General features: G+C 33.7%; 1 protein-coding gene across 1 annotated transcript; it reads right to left on the bottom strand.

Annotated features, from left to right (window-relative positions):
- Positions 1–584: 584 nt before the first annotated feature.
- On the bottom strand, positions 585–23,565 carry LOC118268401 (sodium- and chloride-dependent glycine transporter 1). The gene is made up of 12 exons (XM_035582871.2): positions 23,401–23,565; positions 18,295–18,454; positions 16,599–16,877; positions 15,757–15,973; positions 13,075–13,189; positions 12,365–12,544; positions 10,023–10,212; positions 6,077–6,276; positions 5,333–5,464; positions 4,497–4,631; positions 2,325–2,477; positions 585–1,886 (listed from the first exon to the last, which is right to left on the bottom strand). Exons 1-12 carry the CDS (start codon positions 23,428–23,430, stop codon positions 1,749–1,751), a joined length of 1,929 nt encoding a protein of 642 aa, XP_035438764.2. The 5' UTR covers positions 23,431–23,565; the 3' UTR covers positions 585–1,748.
- Between the last annotated feature and the right edge of the window lie 735 nt (positions 23,566–24,300).

The raw sequence follows: 24,300 nt of genomic DNA, 5'->3' as shown, positions 1-24,300 counted from the left end.
CTACCATTTGAGTGAGTGATTTTTCATGTAGCCTAACTATAGCTCCGATAAGTTCACTGCTCGTACTGACAGACCGAGGACAGAATATTGTTTTGTTTTTAAAAGTAAATGTAATTGTTTTTTGAAGTCCCTTGAGACTGATTGGTAGCGTTGCTATTGAAGCGTTTTGATAGATCATGTGTAAAAGTAAATGTCTGTGTTTTTGTTTATTATTATTTGGGTTTTTATATTGGTTTTGATATGTACTTGAAAATCTTAATGGTGTAAGTTTTGTGATTTATAGATTTACTTATGCTGTGTTCGGCTAAGAAAATTAGGATTTAAGTAGAGAGAAAATGTCACTACAGAGTACTCAGTACTCATGAAATAGCAAACTAATTAACTAAACTAAATAGCACACTTCATTATTTTCATAAAAATAACGAAATAAAAGTTAATTATTGGGTATTGAAATAAGTGCCGAGACCAAAAAATATAATATACATATACATATCGTCATCTTGTATGGAACAAATAATTTCCAAAATTATTGTCGAACAATATCAATATCGGGATAGGTGCAAATAAATAGTAAAAAAACACGATCTGATTTAACATTAATTTATTTATAATACCGGCTCTTATAACATAACTAATTATAAAGAGGTGCTTATGCAATGGTGATTGCTAAAAATCTAGTTTTTACATTATGTTTTAATACTTTTAATAACAAATTGTTCAAACAAAATGCTATATACCTAACAAATTGTCTGTTTTAAAAGATTACCTTTTTGAATTAAGATTTTTCGTGACAATGTAGATGAATATCGATTCTAAATAAATCATGTATTATAGATACATTACGACCAAAATTATGTTCAAATAAATAATTCCTGTTTCGAAGTGATAAACACATAGTCACAAAAATATAAAATTACCATGAATGGAAATAATTCAATTACTCAATCAATCATCACACAAAAAGCAAGCATTTTTTCTTCTTTTTTTTAACTTTTATCCGCTTTTTATCTGAGGGTTGGTAAACTAAGTTTCTATTACTAAAACTAAGATTATACAGATAATCTATATACAGATTTATATTTTCATTAAAAGGTTGCAACATTTTTTTTATTAAATAAATTTATATCTTGTTGCATGTATTACTTGCAGCTATTTTGCGTAGTTGTCGAGTTCATAATAATGCCAGAATGAACTCTAAAATAACGTTTTTATCATTATTTGAAGCATTAGATTTTACTATACTGAATAAACTGAATTCTTATAAAAGGATTTAGTAAAAAATACAACGTGTTTGCAAAGCAAAACAGTTCTTTATATCGTTATATACATACCACATTTCACATCAATTTTGTATGTATTTTTATTCTATTACCGCCAACAGCAAAGCTCACTCGCTATAAGCAAGCAATTGCTGAAGACTAAGTACTCCTTTAATGCCAGAGGCATCACGAGTGTGACATTACTGTGAAAGTTATCCACGCATCAAAATTGATAGCATATCATTGCTGTTCGATTTTGAACATTAACTTTCAATAATAGGGCACAATTTACAAAAAAAAATCAAGGTTAATGCAATGACAAATTACTTAGGAGACTGGATGGCCCTGATATGCGAAATTCGATTTTATTTCATTGTATCGCTTCTATGATGTATTTGGAACTTAATGCTAGCAATTTGATTTTGGTTACTAAAACCAAATTCATTTGACTAGATATTCGTGTTAGTATATACTTGTATAATGATATGTTCACATTATGTATCCCATATTGTCGTATGGTCCTTGATGCACGGAGTCTGTTGTAACAATCGAATCTGACCGAGGAGCGATAAGAGCCTTATTTGCGGGTTGCCAAGCGTCCGTTGGTGTAAATAGTTCTTTGCCTCTCTGTAATTGAAATTTTTACATTATACACTTGAAAATAGAATTCAAATTAATTTGAACTATTGAAATCATTTGTTATTATATATATACTATCGAGTTTTTTACGTAAATGTTTAACGAGGAACTCGTCTAGTTTCAAGCTATGCTAGACGTTCATATTCATGAGCATTTCACGATATACGAGTCGAGTTGAGTTCCTCGTCAAACAGTTACGTGTATAAGCCGATTATATAAGCATATTCGAAGAAGGTTTTCTGATATTATCAAAGTTAACAGTTAAGGTTTAGACAACCTTAAACAAGGAGTAGTTTTTAAGGGCCACTATTGTGGTGGGACCCGCCGCAAATACAGCAGTGGGTCAAGCCAGGTGGATTTCGACCGCCACCGCACTAGCCATTCAGTTAGAATAACATAGGTATTAAATTAGAAGAAGATACTCACATATCCATGGTACAGGGCCCAGCCGACGCCAACTGGGAATAGAACGAGTGTTGATAGACCGACAGCCCAGCCCAGCAAGTCGGCGAACAACGGGAACTTGTAGTCTTCATAGTAAGGAGGTGTCCAGTCGTAGAATATGAAGATCAGAATACCCTAGGAAGGCAAAGGAAATGACATTCATTAATATTTCTCATTGATTTTCTATATTAAATAACTCCATATCTATAGATGGAGAGATATTTAATTTGTTTTTTTACTATGGTAATGATATAAGCCCTTGAACGAGCAGACGGATCACCTGATGGTAAGCAATCGCCGCCGCTCATAGGCATTTGTAGCACCAGAAGCGTTTTGGGGGTTAGGAATTTAAGGGTTATTGGGGAATTGGGAAGATTGAGATGAGGGGGGGGGGGTGTAATTTGGTCTCCGGTAACCACACTCACACAACCCAAGCGTTGTTTAACGTCAGTTTTCTGTGAGGCCGTGGTATCACTCCGGTCGAGCCAGCTCATTCGTGCCGAAGCATGGCTCTCCAACACAGAGCAAGACTCTCACACAACATGACATTTCATGTATAGGTACTTAACATATATATCAAGTAATTAACAAGGAATTCGTTAGCCACGTACCAGTACAAGTTAATCGACTGATAACACAACGGTAACAATTATCTCTAATTAATCTAATTGATTAATTGTCTGCGTGCATGAGAATTATCTTGTAATACTCTAGTGCGTAATCAAATATTATCTTATGGTTATATGAGCTATATATATATGGAACCAGTATACCATGATCTCACTCTGTGTGATCTTTCCACACATTCCAAGATCAGTTTAATGTACACATGGTAACACATCAAACTATACAAAACCAGCTTATCGTGGTCTCACTTTATATGATATTTCCACACATTCAAAGGTCAGGTTTATACTGGTTATTATATGTATATTGATAACTATGTACATTTGGTAAACTATAAAAACCAGTTAGTCATTTTCTCACTTTATATGCTCTTTCCGCTCATTCAACTTTCACTTTACATTGGTTTTTAAATATATTATATTGATACTAGTCATCAACTTGTATGAAGGAACTTGGCTGAACGGATTTATTTTATTTTACAAGCCTGTCACAACCTCCAAAACTTAAGTAAGTAAACACTGGCTTACAGGAGTTGCAGAGTTTTTGATGCAGAGATCCTGATCTATAGTAGATATAACCATGAAAACATCGAAACACTGAAGTGCGAACAAAGTAAACCAGAAATTATTTTTAGAGGAGAAGAAAAAGAAAACGATAGTTTCCTTTGTCTTTTACTATCACTCTATCTAATAACCGCATCAAAATCCGTTGGGTAGTTTTAAAGATTAAAGCATACAAAGGGACATAGGGACAGAGAAAGCGACTTTGTTATACTATGAAGTGAAGGAACTTTCCATTGTTCGTAAATTACAATCTAATCATAGTAATCTTTAATTTTAATCAGTTTTAACAACTTACGCGCGAGAAATGATACGATCTTAATGATTGTTACTACAGTAATGGAATTTGAGTAGAAGATAATAATTTAACAATATTCTTAGTATTAAATTTAATTGTTTGATTAGTATAGATTATGCATCCAAAATGCATATTATCGATATGCAAGTGAAGAACATAGGTATTAGGTAATTATTGATAACGATTGTCTTTATATATTATCTTTTATACGTAAATGGTACCTATAACATTTTTAAAAATTGTCATAGAATTTCACTAATTTTTAGTTCCCTTCAGTACTCTTAGTATGAGTTAGCTTTACGTTTAAAATATCAATCTTGATTCGATAATCGAGATTGGTATCGAATAAACCAACCAATCTTAGCGCCGATTGGGAGGGGATGGAGAGTGACAGAAGCTACGTTTAGTCTCTTTTTATACAAGGTTAGTATGTATGGAAAATTCGGAAATTTTCAAGATAGAAAGTTAAAACAATCGAAGTCAAATTCAAAGCATTCATTTCAATTAATCCTAAATAAGGCACTTTTGAAACGTCAAATTGAATTGTCAGTCTGTCTGTCTGTCAGTGAAGCTAGGCGCTCGTTCCAATTAACAAAGAATGTGCATCATTATTTTTGGCAATTTGCCCCAAACAAATTAAAAGAGAAATAACATTTTGTAATTACTTACAAGACTGACAACTGGGACGATGTAAGTCCAGACAGCCCTCCAGTAGAAACGTAGCACCTTGTTCAATGGCATGCCCATAGACTTAAGATCCTTCATAGCACGATCAATACCGTAACTCCAAGATACAGCAACACACTGGAAAATTTTAAAAAATAATACAATGATAATATGAACTTCACTTTACAAGATAACACTTTAAAGGTATTCCAACAAACGACGACTATCTGGTTTTGTCAATTTAAAAAATATTCATTTTACGGTAGCATTAGTAGACATAAAATTATTGTGGGTTTTTAGGTCCACCAAAATGACCTAAATTCCTCACACACATCCTCCTTGGCCACAGGCACGCACCGCACGCAACGGATTTTAGTTTGTCTTATATAGAAACTCATACAACTGCGTCCACTAATCCGCATCGTACAGACCGCATCATCAGCAATGACTACATGCGATACGTACTGATGACGTTATACAGAAAGCGTACGATGGGTGCGATGCGCATAATGCGGGCGTGTGGACGCTTACCTTTATACATTAATAACTAGATGAGGTATATAAAATAACTAAAATCTTTTAATTTTAACATTTTGATTTTTTGAAATACTTTTCCTACTCAAAAACTATCAACGTCAATTTTATCCTATTAATTTACAAAGAATATGTCCGATATTTTTATGGCCGATTTTCGATATAGCCGATATTTTTATTGCCGAGATTTTCCTTTCTTTTAATTGTATCATTTTGATATTTTTACACTTTTCCTACACAAAAACTATTAACGTCAATTTTATTCGGAACATATTACATAACTTTCATTAAAAACATAATCTTACCTCAGCTATACCAATCAACAGAATAGCCCAAGAGGCAGTGTTCCAATCAAGAAGTGTAAACAAGTACACTCCACCGCTGAAACACATCGGTAGTCCCAATATAAAACACGATAGACATGTGAACGCAGTCACCTGGAATAGAGATAGATTGGTTATTATGGAATACTATGTTCTTATATTATTTGTTCACATTTTTATATTGATAATCTGAGTTTCACTGGTTTATTGCACGATTACAATGCTGAATATGAGGGTTCTTATTCCGGATCAAAACTAGATTGTTCGAGGTTTTCATTTTCGAAATTTTATGCAGCAGTTTTTTAAACTTAAATACGATATATTAGTACCCTTAGTATGAATTTGCTTTACGTTTAAAATTATCGAAACGGGAGCGCATTCGCTCGCTCTCTGATTGGTTGGTTTACCGGCTAATCAGAGCGCCGAACGCGCTTGTTTCGATTACTTTAAACGTAAAGCAAACTCGTATTAGGTGTACTGTTTCGAGAGATAGTGAAAGTACTCTGTATATTATTTTCATAACGGTTAAATATTGCACATAAATACTTTTTTTATGTTAAATGGGCCGACGTTTGGCCGCTATCTCGCCTGATGGTAAGTAATGATGCGGCCTACGATGGAGCACGTCTGCCCATAAGTAACCTATTCACTCGGGCTTTGAAGACACCCAGGTTATACCCATCATGAAACACAATATTAATAAAAAGAGGAGAAAAAAATGCTCACCCTCCAATAATTCTTCCTCAAATGTGGCCATCTATCTACAATAGAGGTGTTGATGGCTTCAATGCCAGCGAACTGACTTCCAAGACCGAGGATAAACAGCATCAGGAAGAACAGGATAGCCCACAACCTGGTGACAGGCATCTGAAGTAACGCCTCAGGGTATGCGACAAATGCTAAACCAGGTCCGTCAGTCGCCACATCTGAAAAAAAAATTGGTAAATATGTTGTTTTTTTTATGTTTAATGGGTCGACGTTTTGCCGCTATCTCGCCTGATGGTCAGTGATGATGCGGCCTACGATGGAGCACGTCTGCCCATAAGCAACTTGCTTTGCTCATAACTTCATAGAATAATAATAATATAAGTGATTCTTTTTGCATTTCTTGAAGAAATACGGAAGCTTTTTTCTTCTACGTCTCTAATAGTCATTAAAAACTTAATATAGGTACCGTACTAATTTTGTTTCTGTTTTTGTTTAAAAAACGCTCCTGTGTCGTGGGTGCGTTTACAAAGATATAATTTCACATACACATGACACCCAGACATGAAACAACAATTTGTGGATCACACAAAGAGTTGCTCAGTGTGGGAATCTCTCTACACGTTACGCGGCAACAGGTTGCCAAGTCACCATGTCAACCGTGTAGTCAAACTTTATACAATCAGTAGTTTTATGCTGCCTCATCTCTAGGCTACCTCAATCATGTCAAACCTAAGCATTATAATAACTAATCCATTATAGCACTTCTTCCTATCCTCCTCAAAGTTATTAACAGCACATAAAACAATATTAATACATGACCATACAGCAGCACTAATAATGCACGTGAAGCCCTAGTCAATATTCCGTGTTTATCATGTGATAAGTTCTTGGTACATCATTGTTTTGGCACCATGTATAGCAATAACACCTTTATCGATAGACCAAAAAGCAATTAATAGATACACGAGTGATTTATAACAACAACATTTGCGGTTTGTACAAGGACGAGTATCCCTGTTGTTTATGCAAAGAGGCCTCGTTTGTTTTGTCATAAAATTGTTGGGATTTTTGGTAACAAACAAAGGTTTTGTACGAGTCATAATGTTAGAGAGTAACCAAAATAGAACTATATTGTAGTGACAATATTGTTGATATTTGAATACGGGTTGATAACACACGTGCGCGTAGAATGCCAAAAGTACTAGACGCATTGAAACAATGGAGACGTGTCGAATCCTTCTATATTTTGTCATATAGACAGATACTCTGAAAGTCCATTTGACAATACTGCTGTCAGCATGAGTCTTATAGAGCAAGATGTCTCAAATCTTTATCAGTTTCTCGGATACAAAGGTGTATGCAAAGCCTTTGTTCAAAATTCCCAATACAAAAGCGAGCTGTACAAGAACCGATGCTCGTGTAACCAAAAACGCTAACACACTGGAGTGCGGCCGAATGAAATATTTACTGTTTAATCAATCCATTATCTTGAAACAGAGTACAAACAACGCTTGCATTCGTAACAGTTGAATCAACATGGGATCGGGTGTTCGCAATGGATTGAAGGGACTTGTACACCAGGCATCGGCTAGAGTTTGATTAAAATTCTTTTTTTTTTCATACCCATAGTTTGTTTTTAGTTTGGCTGGAAGAGCCTTTTAGCAAAATTTGGAAATGCGGATGAGATGTACCTAATGTTGGTTCTAGGTTTTATCTAGTGGATATATGGAAAATCTTACTAATATTATAGATACATGCGAAAGCTTGTGAGTTTACGTTTTTGTACGTATATTTGATTGCGTAGATCACGGCAAAACGGCTGCAGGGATCGAGATAAAATTTGGAATAGTGGTAGATTTTGATCTGAAATAACACATAGTATATTTTTTGTCCCACTAGAACGCGGGCAAAGCCGTTGGCAGAAGCCAGTGATGTATAAGAACGTTAAAGATATCAGTATTCTACTACTTATAAAATAACAAATTCAGTTATATGTCGATTCTTGATTTTGAATCAACTAGTTAAAAGTGTGTAAATAATCTAAGGCGATTTCCGATAGAAAAGTGTGACAAACAGATTTTAGAAATAGTTCCCCTTTTTTCGTGGTAACTCTCGCTTGCGAAGGGTAAAGCAGGTTATTCCCTTGGCTCTGACTGATTGTAAGGTATCCAATACATCAGAATTATTTAAAAACCAATACGTTTCATTTGTTATTTAGTGCATAACACACACATATTCAAGTCAGTTGTTATTTGTTTACGTTTTAAGGGATTATTCAATTTTTAGAAATACAGATAAAATTCGCATTATATTTAATTAGCACACATTTATACGCACATATTTATAGAAATATATAATACGTGTGGTTCCAAAATCGGTCTGAAATCAATAAAACAAACTCGAACCTAAACAACATTAATATAAGTATCAAAATCAATCGCACAAACTAGTAAAGGCCACCCGTAACAATACGGAATTCATCATATTGGCTTTCATATTACCTATTTCAATATGTGACGTGCAAAACAACAGGGAATTAATTTAATAGCATTGCATGGCACGGCTGAATATTTGAACGGGTTCCATAGTGTGTATCGGGTGCTCTCTACTGTTGTTTGCAGCCCGCGGCAATGCAACGCCAGGATTAATCAGCTTGAGTTAATCGGTAAAATGTAAAGATAAATGTGGATATCTTTCTACTATAATTTTATTATAAGTTTCGTACTATTTTTTGTTTATATGGCCAAAGAAAGTGTTGGTAGTGATATGTGAAGTTAAATCATAATATTACGCTTTGTCGTGGCAGACCCAGAAGGAAATGGCTGCCGAAAGTTTTGCATAGATAGGAATGGAAGAAGGCTTTTGCCCTGCAGTGAGACGATCAAGACTGGAAAAAAATAATGCCTTTTATGTAGTCTTCTACCAGCTGGGTCCCATGGCTGATAGGTTTTATGAAGATGACGATTAGGAAACACTTATTCTCTGACGATATTGCATCATCTTGACAGTTATTATTGAAATAAATGAAAAAAAATAAGATGAATTGAGTGAGCCTATGTCAGAATCGACATCAAATGATGCTTTGCTTGTTCTTGGAATCAAACGCAGCAGTGCCACTAGTAGATCTCGATAGTCGATAGTTTGTCCTAGGTAACACAAGTATATATAGGTATTTGTCTGATTAATTATATTATTGTACTATTAGTTCATTGAATTTTAGTTCTGGGAACGTTTATATTGTTTTCTAGGTACGGATATTATTGAACGGATTATATTTTATTAAATTAATCCTTTGTTAATGTGAAAATTGTTGCTGCTGTTTTTAACCCGTAATACGATGATGGAATTTTGCATAATTACGTTTAGATTGGCAATGATGAATATCAATGGAATATTCTTGGTATACTAAATTATTAAACGGTATTAAAATTTTTCACATACTATATTATAATTTCTCAATAGTAGCACGGAGTCTGGAATGGTAGTCAGTATATCATTATGGCAATAGACTAGATCATCAAGTAATGTAATGTGTACCTCTGCAGGGATAAAAGGCGTGATGTTGTTGTTGTTGTAAATATAACAAAATTTTAAAAAGTCTTTGAAAGTTCAGCATGAATTAACTTGCATCAAAATTCAAGTCCAACTGAATATAAACTATTATCATTTAGAAATACAATGGACGTTTGAATACAGAATTAAAATGTACAATAATTACATATTATATAAAAACTAGCTACTTCCGCGCGGTTTCACCCGCATTGCTCGGCTCCTATTGGTCATAGCGTAATGTTTTATAGCCTATAGCCTTCCTCGATCGAACAGTAGTTACAAACAAACAAATCGGACCAGTAGTTCTGGAGATTAGTGCGTTCAAACAAACAAACAAACAAACAAACTCTTCAGCTTTATAATATTAAGTATAGATTTGCATCAGATTTAAAGAACAAAGAAACAAACTTACCGTTGACACTAACACCCATGAGCTGAGCTTGGAAACCCAACACGGAGAATATGGCAAACCCAGCATACACAGACGTGAAGAAGTTTGCGAAACTGACGAAGACTGCATCGAAATGACAGTTGTTGTTGAATTTGTTATACGAAGCCAACGTGACAAGAGACCCACACGCCACACCGAAGGAGTAGAAGATCTAGGAGAAGCAGAAAAGAGAATATAAGATTAAGAAGTCTGTTTTATTTTCATTAAATGTCGTACTCAGATTCATTTAATGACATACCGCCGTATTCAGAGTTATTTAATGGTTACTTAACCCAGTCCTTAGCAATTGTCTTTGGAACAAAATCGTTACTAAGGAATAGTTTAAGTAATCATTTAATGTCTCTAGTACGACAGTAAGTGTTCTATAATGATGATTTCGTTCCGAAAATAATTGCTAATCACTAGGTTAAGTAACCATTAAATGACTCTGACTGACTAGATAAGAATATTGAGGCTCCATGCTATATTATAGGGAATTTCAAGGACAAATATTGAACATCATTCATAGCGTACATTACCTTAACTACACTTGGGTGCAAAGAAACGTAGCCACTTGCGTTTTTCTTTTTCATTTCTTGATAAATATTTTCTGATACGAGTATTTTCTTAATTGGTAACGTATGACGTATGAAAGGCTGTCATAGAAAAATTAATTACCTTTAATATAAGAGGGGTATTTTCTTGTTTTGAATTTATTTTTTCATTATAGATAGTTCTTTAAAATGAAATAAAAAACGCTAGTGCCTCCGTTATTTTTGCTCCTCAGTGTAGAACTAGGCAGAAAAGTCTTTACTAATCTGTTATATTTCACTAATGCTTAGTTCGGAGTTAAAAGTTAAAGTTGTAAATGTATATTTATTTAACGTAATGCTCAAATCTTTTATGTATATGTAAAATGAATATAAAAATATGAGTAAAACAAATTATAGAATGAAAAATTTTGTTTCAATCTTCTAAATAAATTCTAATGTTGTTTTTATAATATCTCTTGGGTGTTCAATTGAGAACTTATGTTTAATTTTCACACGAATTTTAAAAATAATCATGTTTAACTCTTTTTGTATTAAGTAAATACATAAATATTGCTAATGGTGAAAACTGTGTTTTTATATATTCGTCTTCACTTTTCGAATAGATTTAAATAACATTCACAGGTATTCAAATTAGGTATGTGTTTTCAATGTATAATACTAGGTTCAATAAAATTATACTTAGTAAGAAGCACAAACAATTATAAGTAGGTATAGCATGGTCTAGCATATTATACCGCTGGATGCAGGTCGCATTAAAGTTGAAGTTATGGGGGAGGCCTATGTTCAGCAGTGGCCGTCTTGTGGCTGATAATATAATGATGATAATGACCATAGCATAGCTTTAGAAAAACTAAAATCTTTTTAACTTACGTCTATGGCCTATAAAAATGGTTAAATCCCGAAATATTTTAGATAATTATGGCCGCCGTTAAAGCTAATAATGATTCCGATAAACCGATTCCTTCGAAGGATTGATGATTTTTCTTCACAAACTCTTAAAAAAATTAATAGGTTTCCAAATAGCTTTTATTTAGTAATGTCTTTTAACTAATTTTCGTTAAAATTAGTGAACTTTTTCATTTAACCTCCTTTTTTTGCAGAAAATACTTGCGGTAACTGAATTATGTGGGGTTTTTTGCTATTTAACTCTTTCGATTAGCTAAAAGGTTTTTGAAAGTTTAAAGCGTTTTTGGTAAATTAGTTTGTTTTAAGTACTAGGCCTGTAAATATCATTAATTAGTAGAGATATTCTTGGCTTTAAATTAAATGGAAAACTGTAATAAATAACGATGAGACTAAACTATTTTTGGGTCACATTGACGATAATAAATGTTATATTATTTGAAGTGTTATTCTTAATAATAACACGGAGTATAAAATATTATCCAGTATTTGGAAATATAAATTAACTAGCATCTGCCAGTGGCTTCGCCCGCCTTCCCGTGAGATAAAAGTACCTTATCGACCAGGTCAGCTTATACCCTGTCTGTATACCACGCTTTATTAAAATCCGTTCAGTAGTTTCAACATGACCGACAAACAAACATCCATACAAATAACTTTCACATTTATAATAAGTGTTTAATGTGATGTGATTATCTATCACATTCGGTTTGATAGTGTAATAATATTTTTAGTTTTCTAACTGAAAATAAATATCCAATGATCCATAGGAAATTCTTTACCTAGCTGTTGATATGAACGGGTAGGTAATTTTAAATAGCAGATATTATATAATTAAATAAGCTTTAAAACTTCAATTATAATTACCTGTGAAGCAGCATCACCCCAGACACGAGCATCAAGCAGGGTGCTCCAATTTGGTGACAAATAGAAAATGATGCCGTCCACAGCTCCTTCTAAAGTCACTCCTCTGATCAATAAAGCCGTTAACATCACGTAAGGGAACAATGCAGTGAAGTATACTACTTTGCCTGCAGATTGGACACCCTGTAAACAAGTAATGTTTGAGAAACTGGATTCTTATACGTATTTTATATTTAAGTAATGATTAATGAGTGAGGGATTGTCACTTTTGTTAAAATTTTTGTTAGAAGTATTTTGGGCGTTTTTCCATTAGGCATGTGCTATGTAACTGTACGATAAAGATGCACAGCTGGAATATGCGAATCGATAGTAGGGAAGCCATTCATAGTATGTATCTTTCCATAAAACATAGCTTAGCTGAGTAAGCTATGTAGCTTAGCACTGGTAATACCAAACGCATCCACAGCAAAGTAGCATAGCACACCTCTGGTGGAAATGCGCCCTTATTGTTCGAATTCATTGAAAACAAAAATTTTGCACAAAATTAGTACGTAGGTACCTACACAGGTCGATGTAATACCACTGACATTCTTTACTAGTTGATTTATTTGTATTATTTGCTTGGCTTTAGACATATGTACTGTATATTGTTAAAAGGGCTGTCATGCTCTTAATAAAAGGTACAGAACTAGTCCAATAATATTGGTACATACCTTGATGACACAGAAGAAAGCAATGAGCCATGATAGTGCGAGACATCCTACTAAGTGCCACTGTATAGAGCCCCAGTTTTCCCAAGTAGCATCGCCTCTACCGAGCACACGTTCACTGAAAATAAAATAAAAAGCATAAGAACGTGACGTTGTGACGTTTACGTGAGTAAACCGGTATATTTCATTAAGTTAGAAGTTATTAGTGAACATTTCATAATGATGATTTCCATGTTTTTTTGTATTTCAATTAGAAAACAGTATCTTTTTTATGGAATAGGAGGCAAACGAGCAAACGAGTCCCCTGGTGGTAAGCATCTACTAGGTTTCCAAAAACCTACTCAGACAAAGTCAAAAGTCAACATTATTTATTTCAAATAGACCAAGAAGGTACTTTTGTACAATTAATACCATCTAAGTTCAATGTTACTTAACTACTTAATTGCTTAATTACCCACAACTAGTTATTTAACAAAATTAATAAGCAGCTGTCCTTTACCATGATTACTTTCTGTTGGTCGTCTTTGACGTCAATCTTTTTATTAAGTTATTACGTTTTTAACTTTATTGGTTTGCTATAAAGTTGAAAATCGTTTGATGAAGTCAGTTTAAGCTACGTTTGTGTATGTGCTTCTGTATTTACATTATAATAACGTGCCTTTGAATTATAAAAAAACAGATAGATAGATATTTTGAAATTTGAAAAATAATGTTGACGTACTTATTTATAACATAGCCGGTACTCGGTGTTAATGTTATTTTAATTATATTATAATGTAATCAACTTCATCTAAAATACACTTATAAATTCACTAACAAAATAGTAATATTACACTGTAAATATTTATTAATTACTGATGACAGCTTACTAATTGGGAGATGATTTACTCGCGCAATATCGATGTCAGAATACCGATAATATTATGCTTCCATAGCGATTCGACGCTATCGGTAGCCAGGTAACACATCATTGTCGAAATTAGGAAAATCCAGCATTGTGTAATTAGAGAAAGATAGGAGTTTCCTGTTGATAAAAACTATATTATATCGTCATATAAATCGTTGAATTATTAATTAAGACATCATACCAACGTCATAATTGTTTTAAATGATTGATTATGATACTCGTCTCAGGTTAGGTATATATATTTTGATAAGATTGTTACACCATCAGAGGGTACTGTGTCTTTTGCCCGGTCCATTCGGCTCCTATTAATAGTAGCGTGATGTTTTATAGCTTATAGCTATCCTCGATAATTGAAAAATCCAACACAAAAACAATTATTCAAATCGAATCATTAGTTTCAGAGATTAGCTCGTTCAAACAAACAAACAACGAATTAACTCTTCGGGTATAATAAAACAAAGATGTAAGTATAAGATTTAGATTTAGACTGAACTATTTAATACTCCAAATGAGTTTGTCAAGAGTCTAATAAACAGGTTGTGACGTATTCCAATAATTAAGCGATACAAGTGACGCACGCGCCGGACGGAGTGGGGACGGCGTCAGATGTCCGTCAGCCAGCAAGATGGACGGACGTGCGCTCCTTGTCATTGGAACATCAATTCGCTTGTTTTATTTATCGATCCCTGAGTGGACTTCACACGGATAGTTGAGTCATAATCGGTAATTTATTCGTTGTCTACGCAACAGTTGTATTTTATCTCTATTATTTTGATAACGACAAGCAACACGGATAAACATTGTTTAGTTATAATCCATTAGATATCACACGTCACATTTATAATCTTAGAAATGCAATAATGTTAAAAATATTTTTAGATACGTATATTTCATCAACCTTTTGTATAAGACGATTTACATATATCATCAATGTTGATGATTCATTATATTAAACAAAAAAATAACATTTTTTATTACTTAAATAACCCATAGAATATACCGTTAAACTAATACAAATTAAGTAGAATGTCTATATGGTTATGTAAAACCACGTTTTCTAAAAAAAAGTTATATGCCTACATCCAATAAAAAAGAAGTAATAATGGACACTGCGTTTTAAAATTCGAAACACGTGCGTTTCTAAAACGAATTAAGTGCATCTACAATTAAAGTCGAAAATTACCTACACGAGATATCGTTTCGTCACAACGCCACGATTATATTTATCAGTTTAATCTGATAAATATAATTAAAATTATCAACACTGAACAGTGGCTGTTGCCTGATTATAAAAGGTCAGAACACTTGATAGCAGTAAATAATTATTTTACGAACAATTTAAAATCAAGTACCTAGCGTGGATTATTATATTTGTGATCATTTTGTATATAAGTATGTCAACTAGATTAAGTAGTTGTTTTGTATTTGAGTTAAGTGTTATTTAGGTTTTGTTTTTAAAGTCTGATACTGTTTGAATAGTGTGTTTATTTGCGTGGTCAACAGGGCTTAGTACAAATGTACTTTAAGTTGAGTGAAAACGAAACAAGAGCGCGTACGGCGGTCTTATTGGTCGCCGCGATTGAACCAACCAATCAGAGCGCAGAAAGCGCTATCGTTTCGTTTTCGCAGGTAGCGTAACGTAGGTAAATCCGCCTATCGTTTTTGACGAATGCATGCATTCAACTAATGATGCAACGTGGACTGTAGACCTTATATTGATAGCCGAGTACACATAATATATTGACAGTAAATAATCAATGATACTTTTGTAGACTTACTTGTAATATTCCTCAGATGCCAAAACCCTTGTTACATTCGAGTACCACGGGATGGTTTCAGTTCCATTCAGACAATGCTTGCCATCATAGGGTTCGAAGCCGGTTTGTATACAGATTTCTCCAATACTGGTACAATTCCTTAGATAGTAGGTGAGGTCGCTAGCGGCTCCCGTGTTATTTTGTCTACAGTAGTTGTCGTATTCTCCACTGTAGCAAGCTGGTGGGATAATATTTATTATAAGTTGACAGAAAATGTATTGTAGTAAAAAGTATAAAATGGTACCCCGTTATTTTTAGGATCTCTTCTCTTAGATCTTTCAGAGTAAAGTTTAGAAGTTAATAATAAGGATGACGGCAATGAAAATAAAAAACTATTTAGTCCGTCAGTCAGTCGGCTATTTCAAATCAATATATCTCCGAAAGTATTTGTTTCCGTATGAAAATAAAAAATACGTGTCTAATATTTTAAAACAATGTACAAGACGGAAATATAAATAAAAATTAATTATCTAACCTATTGCAACAGCGAGGAATTTTAAATTTACTTGCTCTTAGAACCATGATTTTAGTAGACACTTAAGTTTAATCTTTGAAATAAATCAAAGATGTACATTAGGTAGACTTTTCACTTATTTACTTTGTACAACCTAAAGTATTGAACTTCTATACCCTTAGTATGAGTTAGATTTACGTTTAGCGAACGATCGTATGGCGCTGTGATTGGTTGGTTTATTGGAGCCGACCAATCAGAACGCCGAACGAGCGCTCGTTTTGAATACTTTAAACGTAAAGCAAATTCATACTAATGGTACTGTTCATATTATATTAAACAAAAATCTTACCATTACTATTATAGTCGTTATCACAGGAGCCCCAATCAAGGAAGCCAGCGATGGACACGATAGTGTAGAACAGGGTCCAAGCGACAATGATCATGTAGTAGATCGAAATGATGGAGATGACAATCAGGGTGCAATAACCCAAGCCACTGAAGAAGGGAGAAATGGCAGTGAACGCCTGCAAGGGTCCGATACCAGTGAACTGGCCAATGTACAACTCCAGGTAGAAGATAGGCAATCCAATTAAGATTAACATGAGGAAGAAGGGGATAAGGAAAGCACCTGGAACAAAGGCAAAATGATGTTAGTCATTATGAAGTACTTATTTAGGGATAAATGAGGTTTAAGGCACTGTTTGGTGTTCAACAATAGCTTAACTAAAAATTACGGTTTACGCACGTTAATTAACGGAGAAAAGCTCTACTAGTTTCGAGTCCCTCTTCATAGAGGGACTCTTCATCATGAGCAGCGTGCGCAGACGTAGCGACGTCGTGCAGCCTATTCTCGAAACTGGTAGAGCGTTTCTCCATTAATTTACGCGAGTAAATCGCAATTTTTAGTTGATTTAGTATGCCTCACGATAGTCATAATAAAAAACAACAATTAAAATTGGGTGTATTGAAATCTGATGGTAACACAAGATTAATATTTATAAAAACAATGAGAACATCACTAAATAAACAATTATACATTCATTCATTGATAATGCAATCACGGTTGTAAAACATGACATTAGTTTCACGGAAAAAACATTGACTTATCAACGGTTACCCCAATTTTTTATCTAAGAATCAAAGTGGCTAAAATATTTGTTACGATTCCGCGAACGCTATTCGATTTCAAATGAAATTCAAACAAATACCGTACCTATCGAAGGCAATCGACAAACAAAAGAGTACCTAAAATCGATGAATAAAAGTAAGACAAAAAAAATATGAATAATAAATTAAAAAATCATGGTAGGTAATCTAACAACTAGCACCTTAATGTTCCATAAATAATAAATATATTATCGAGTAAAATTTCGGTTCTAAGTCCCGGTACGAGTAGAACTGGCTGACAGGAAAGCCTTATTGACCGATAGGGATTCAATAAATAATTCATATTGATCCAGAGCGATTTGTTTTTTGTTTGGCTCCTCACTTTTATTATTATTCTCTCAACCTTCGCTGACGTGTTGGCGAGATGAAATATACTTTTTTTGTGTGTTTTTTTATTACTCATAGCTGTTTGGTTGTTGTCAGTTGTATGGGAGTTCTCTCTTATGGGACTCGTGAGTTCTTCTGTGATGAAATGTTTTTGTTAGTTTGTTAGACTGGACTGTTATTTAATCTATCAGTTATCACTTCGTCTAGAACTGCATCGGTTTCGGTAGTTTTCGTAAAATTAATGCATGATAGAAGTTTAATATTTGTCATTGAGTCATACTTATCATCATATCATTTATATATGTGACATCTGACATTGTAAGAAAGAAAGAAAAATATAATTTGTGAGAATGTTACGTGGGTGTTTAATATTATTTATTAATGTCTCATATATTCTACCGTATCGGTATAAAAATGTAATGTATGTTTGTAAACGCACTTCACACAAGTGAAAATCCTACTGTGAGGCAATGTTTTCTTAAAACAAACATACTTTTGCGTAAACACCAAACATATGAACGATATTGAACATGGTTTTGATTGTTACTCACCGCCTCCATTCCTATAGCAGAGGTAAGGGAATCTCCAGACGTTACCCAAACCTACGGCATACCCAAGACAAGCTAGAATAAACTCCAAGGGTCGTCCCCACGACGCTCTCTCAGGAGTAGCACTGCCTGTTGTTGACGCTGCTTTTCCATTTGGTTCAGCCTAAAAACAAAATGAAAAATATTAATGTAAAAAGACAAAACTTAAAAGTATAATTGTCACTATTCCCGAAAAGAATAGGCATGATGATGATGGGGTATGAAAATTAAAAATGTATGTTGTCCGTCAGTTAGGTAATGCATAAGATTACAATACTTAGAAAAAACGAATCAAAGTTTAGGAGTGGGAGCAAATACGTCGTTTTTACGTATAAAATGTACCTTAAAGAGAACTCACATATGAAATCGATATAATTATCTTCGTAAGAATTTGTTTCCGTACGAAAATAAAAAAATATGTGCTTAATGTTTTAAATTAATCTACAAGACGGACATTAAAATAAAAATTAGTCATCTACCCTATTGAAACCGCGACAAGTTGTAGAGAAGGCATTGACCCAGGCACTTTGCTGACCTTGAAGTCTAATGTAATCTAAAGATAATGAGCTCTGTGATTACAACGTTAGAGCTAAATTCCAAAGTCTATAAAATACGTATGAAGTATCTCATCACTTATCATTAATGCTCGATTGTCGAAGTACTAAAGTCTCTTATAGTAAAGAAGGAATAGTCCAATCATTCCGCTGATCCATCTATTCATTTGCCATTCTACCCATAAAAAAATTGCTCAGTTTAATTGAGTTATTAGTACTTCAATTACATAATGATATTATTTCAAAACGTTGAACTGTAATGAAGAAGAAAACAACTCCAAACAATCCGCTGTTCCTTGGCAAACATAAAGTATGTGGGCAAGAAGTTAGCCGTTAGTTCCGAGAATAATAGGTACCGACTCCTGCATAATATTATTTGAAAAGCGGAAAAGCGTATCGAAGGAAAACTCGGGCGACTCCATTGGAGCTCTCGTCACAATCCGACGCATTTACATTTTAATGAGAACGATTATTCCCTTGTTTGAAGGGATTAAGTTTTGGAACACTTCCCGATTTTCGCGTCCGCACAAAGTTTACGTAATTACTTTATTGGTGATTACAGAACTAAGACACCGGTTTAGGAATACATTAGCCGGGAGTTTACAAGTGAAGCAGTTTCGCTGGCATTATTGGATCTCCGAGTGAACAGGTTCAAACTTGCTCTCAGTATTAATGGGGACCTATTGACGTTTAATCGAATTTGTTACGGAGCTGTTTCTTGTCTCATTTCGGTTATTTTAGGATAGTAGGTAACTTTGTCGTTACGGATTGGAAAGTTTAGGAAGGAACTTAATGGTTGTAAAATGTAGTTGCGTAGGTTAGCGCGCTGATAGAAACAGTAGTTTGAACGAACTCTTGAACATTGTATTATTTTAACTAAAAATCACAGTTTACTCACGTACATTAATGTAAAAAAGATCTACTAGTTTCGAGTCATAGAGGGACTCTTCATCATGAGCAGCGTGCGCAGACACGGCGACGTCGCGCAACTTATTTTCTCCATTAATGTACGTGAGTAAACCGTGTTCTTTAGTTAATTTTTATTATTTCTTTAAAGGATTCGATAATAGTTTTTACAAATGCAGAAGAATAGGCTCACTTTATTTTATTCACTCATATTTTGGGAGTTCTAAGCTAGCAAGTCTTATGTAATTTCGTCTGTTATGTTTCAGTGGAACACAAACGAGGAAAAAATAATAATCATTCAAGTAATATGTGGTACTAGAATATTAGGTAGGCACATGTGTATCAATCACGTAATTATCTACAGCACATTAACTATTGCCAAATTAGTTGATAAAGGGGCGCTTATAATGTATTAATTCGTTTGAAACATCTATTGCCGCTAGTTATCAACATCTGAAATTACATTATTATCAATCCAATCAGTTCTCTATTGTTATCTGATTAGAGTTCATTATCTCTTTTTCTAAATCATCGTCATATTATATGTCTACCAATATAATTACCTACCTTTTTGTGTTTCTATGTTAAAATATCGATTTAAAGAAAGAAAAAAAATATGGATGCGTATTTCGACTAAAAACTTTTCTTAGTTATACTAATTCACACCTGCATATAAAATGTAATTTGATTGTGTAGAAGAGAGGACTATGTTCAACAGTAAACGTCTTGTGGCTGATATGATGTGATAAGAATGACGAAACAATTTGTCTCTAAATATTTTTATCTCAATTTAATCAGAAATTGTCTCAAACTTATCGCGCATCTGTTTCGTTCGTCTACTGAGTCATCGGCAGATGAGTAGATAAACTATCTCAGGTATATACTGAAGATATATCTCAGTTTGATGATCTTATCTACACGTCATTCGATACAAGACTACGGTACATTGTTGACATATAAATCAAAAATAAATTGGCATGGGCCGACCCGGAGCTGCGGACTCACGACCCGGAGCTGCGGACTACCCCAAACCCGGAGCTGCAGACTACCTAGCAGGTTATCGGGGCTCCGACTCGAAGAGCAGGAGTAGCAACGGAGTGGTATTTAGTCAGTAAGTCTGCCCTCTCGCCTCACCCAAGGCGGGAGAAGACATTGGATGGTTTTCCCCCATTAATAAAAAAAATGGGCATGAATATAGTGAAATATTTTCTATTTATTAGAATCGTCCCAAGAAAATAAAGATAGACATAAGAACATGACAATGTGTCAGACATAATAAACATTAAATCTGTCATAACATAACTACGAGATCTGAATCACGTGTGTCAATAAAATTATCGTGCAAAAATCCTTATCTACAATGTGAAACGTGATTTTTATGCTTCGATTACATTTTGTATCGATAATATTGTCATTACCTACATTATTGGTTTAAAATCGATAACTTTCTTTTACGAGCGTCGTGAAACAAAAGATGCTCATTTCAATTCTATATTTCTTGATATAGTGCGTGCATTAGGTCGTTAGTTTCATTCTATGGCAATTGTGAACAATATGAGCGTAGTAACGATGTACTTGTATACCACATTAATTTCATTTTTATTATCATTAAATTATAATGACCTTTTCCTAAGTTATTATTCGTAGGTTACTAGTTTAATGAACTATTATGATCACAATATGAAATCGTGGCTTGGTTAATGAAATATTAGTGCAGTAATTATTTGTTTTGATTGTTTTTACTCGTGTGTAGGTTATTAATTTTCTTGTATAGGATATGAAGTATACAGAGTGGATATGAATATAACCGTCGATGGATGTAACCGACGACGGTGCCTTGACGGACATATATCATAATTGTGTATTAAAGAAGGGCCAAATGAAAAGTACCATTAACCGTCGAGTTTACATGAAAATACTGATGACTGTTGATGAAGCGAAAGAAGTATAGCGAAGCAATTGGCATTTCATTGTCTGTCCTTACCACCATGGGAGACAGGCGGTTATGTGTGTATGTATGGGTACACGAGCAGACGGATCACTTGATGACAAAATGAGTGGTGTATTTAAATATGGATGGATGGAAAGGTAGACAACTATCAAAGAAAAGATTGATAGATTGGATAAGGAACGAAATGAAAGAAATAGAAAAATATGAAAGAAATAGAAGAGAAAGAGAAAGAGAGCAAAAAATAGAGCGTTATTAACGTAATACCAACCACGCCTGCCATTTTTATTATACAAATATTTTGTATTTATTAAAAGTTATCAAGCACACGTAGATTTGCAGCCGAATCGTTGATAACTGATAATGGCTCACGACATTTGTAAATCACTTTACTATGATAAGTGATAAAATATCGATTATCCATTGGAGTTTATGTAGGCTATCATACGATCTTTTTATCTAGGTATTGGACGTTAGAATACCAATTTTTATTGTTATGCCGTCCTTGTGTTGTTTGCTCTTCAAGAGAGAGAGAGAGTCTTTGAAGTACTTTACGATAGGAGCATTACCGTCGTGGTTTTCATCACACAGATCTTAATTATGGAACGAAAACCTAACATCACTGATGCACAGACTGATGGCAATACAATCTTGACGTTTCAAAAGCCCTTGTTTAAGGATTAACTTAAATAAATGAATCTATGTGTTTGTTAAGAAAGTGACTGGCGCTTCTATGTGCATATTCTCAAAATTGATGTATATTTTGGTCCTGTATGTTCTTAACCCGTGTTAACTTATATTTTAGCTACAAGACGTCTGCTGTTAGACATAGACCTTCCTCAATGACTTCCGGATTAGTTATTAATTCAATTTCGACCTTCTATGTTACTTGTTAGACCTATATTATCAAGGTTTCAATTGGAATTAAGTCACGTTTTTGTTTGTAGATAAAAAAATATTTGAACTGATTACGTTAATTTAAGCATGTAAACAGTAAATACGTTATTTTGAAAATAATAACATAATGAATTAGAGAGAAAACGTTTATCATAAAAGAATTTTTACAGAAATAATTGCTAGAAAATAGTTTATGTTAATAACTTTGATGAATTGTCTATTTTAATCTATAAAAGGTCGTCTAAGAATTTCATATCACATGAAATAATTATTTATTAAAACAACTATATCTAATAATGGTATTTTCCACGAAAGTATTGTTATTATTGCATTACTTTCAAAGGAATTTTTTATACGTTAAGTAAAAATTTCATCGACTCGAGCTATTTGTTTAAGTTACTTTATAACTACTATAGGACATACCATTTCATCTTTCGTAAGTATTTACATAAATAAAAAATTAATAATCTTACCAAGACCGCGATAGATAATATTATAGTGACTAACTCAGTAAATGATTAAACACCCGTACTCAGAGCCATTTAATGGTTACTTAACCCAGTCCTTAGTAATTGTTTTCGAAACAAAATCGTTACTAAGGAATAGTTTAAGTAATCATAAAATTTCTCTGAGTACAGCAGAAAAATACAGAATATAAATAAAAATAATCCCTATTTAGTAAAACAACCGAATGACGAACTTATTTTTCAGCAAAAAAAAACAAACAATCATAAAAAAATACATCACCGAATTTTGTAAACTTGCCTTATTTGTAGCATATTCACTATTAGCCATTTTAAGTGAATTCCCTTAACTATTTATATTATTTACTCAACATATGACCGGGTACCGAACACCACACCACACTAGAAGAGTTGTAAGGCGATTGTGTCGCCTTGTACTGTGAATACCGACTGAAAAGTGAATAAAATCGTGAGTTTTATCACAAGATTGATATCGTATTGAGCTGATAAATCGATAGTAAAATTATTTTAGCAGAGAAATCAGTATGTTGTTAGTATCGCTTCACTATTTAGTATTAATTGTATTCTTGTTAACCGATTTTTGTGGTTACACAAATAAATATTGAAATGTTATTTTAAATTAGCATTTTTGGAAATACAACCGTATTACACCGGGTCTTAGTATATTATATTATAGTTGTAGCATATCGTATTGTGATTTTGATCACAATTTTTACGAACATTTTGTACTAAGCTCTTGTTCCGTTTGCCAAACTTCTTACACACATCAATGCTAGACTTGGAGCAAGATCTAGATTATACAGGTAGTTGTTCGCTATAATAGGAATTTAAAAGGTACCTTAAAAACTTTACGCTTCCGCCGCGAGATCAATGACTACTTCAACTCAAATAGGTGTATAGGCGAAACTTAGGTTTCTGTTCAGGCATTGTGCAGATAATGTTTTGGTCAGAGGTTTCTAATGGAAGCCATATACTTTTTATAATAACTATCATGAGACTAAATTAACTAAAAATCACGGTTTACTCACGTACATTAATGGAGAAAAGCTCTACTAGTTTCGAGTCACAAAGTAGGCTGCGCGACGTCGCCGCGTCTGCGTACGCTGCTCATGATGAAGAGTCTCTCTGTGACTTGAAACTATTAGAGCTTATCTCCATTAATTAAGTCAGCAGCAAGTCT

The sequence above is a fragment of the Spodoptera frugiperda genome, chromosome 29 (assembly GCF_023101765.2).
Source record: "Spodoptera frugiperda isolate SF20-4 chromosome 29, AGI-APGP_CSIRO_Sfru_2.0, whole genome shotgun sequence".
Classification (NCBI taxonomy): Eukaryota; Metazoa; Arthropoda; class Insecta; order Lepidoptera; family Noctuidae; genus Spodoptera; species Spodoptera frugiperda.
Note: the sequence above shows the minus strand (reverse complement) of the source record. Positions and strands in the feature narration are given on the sequence as shown.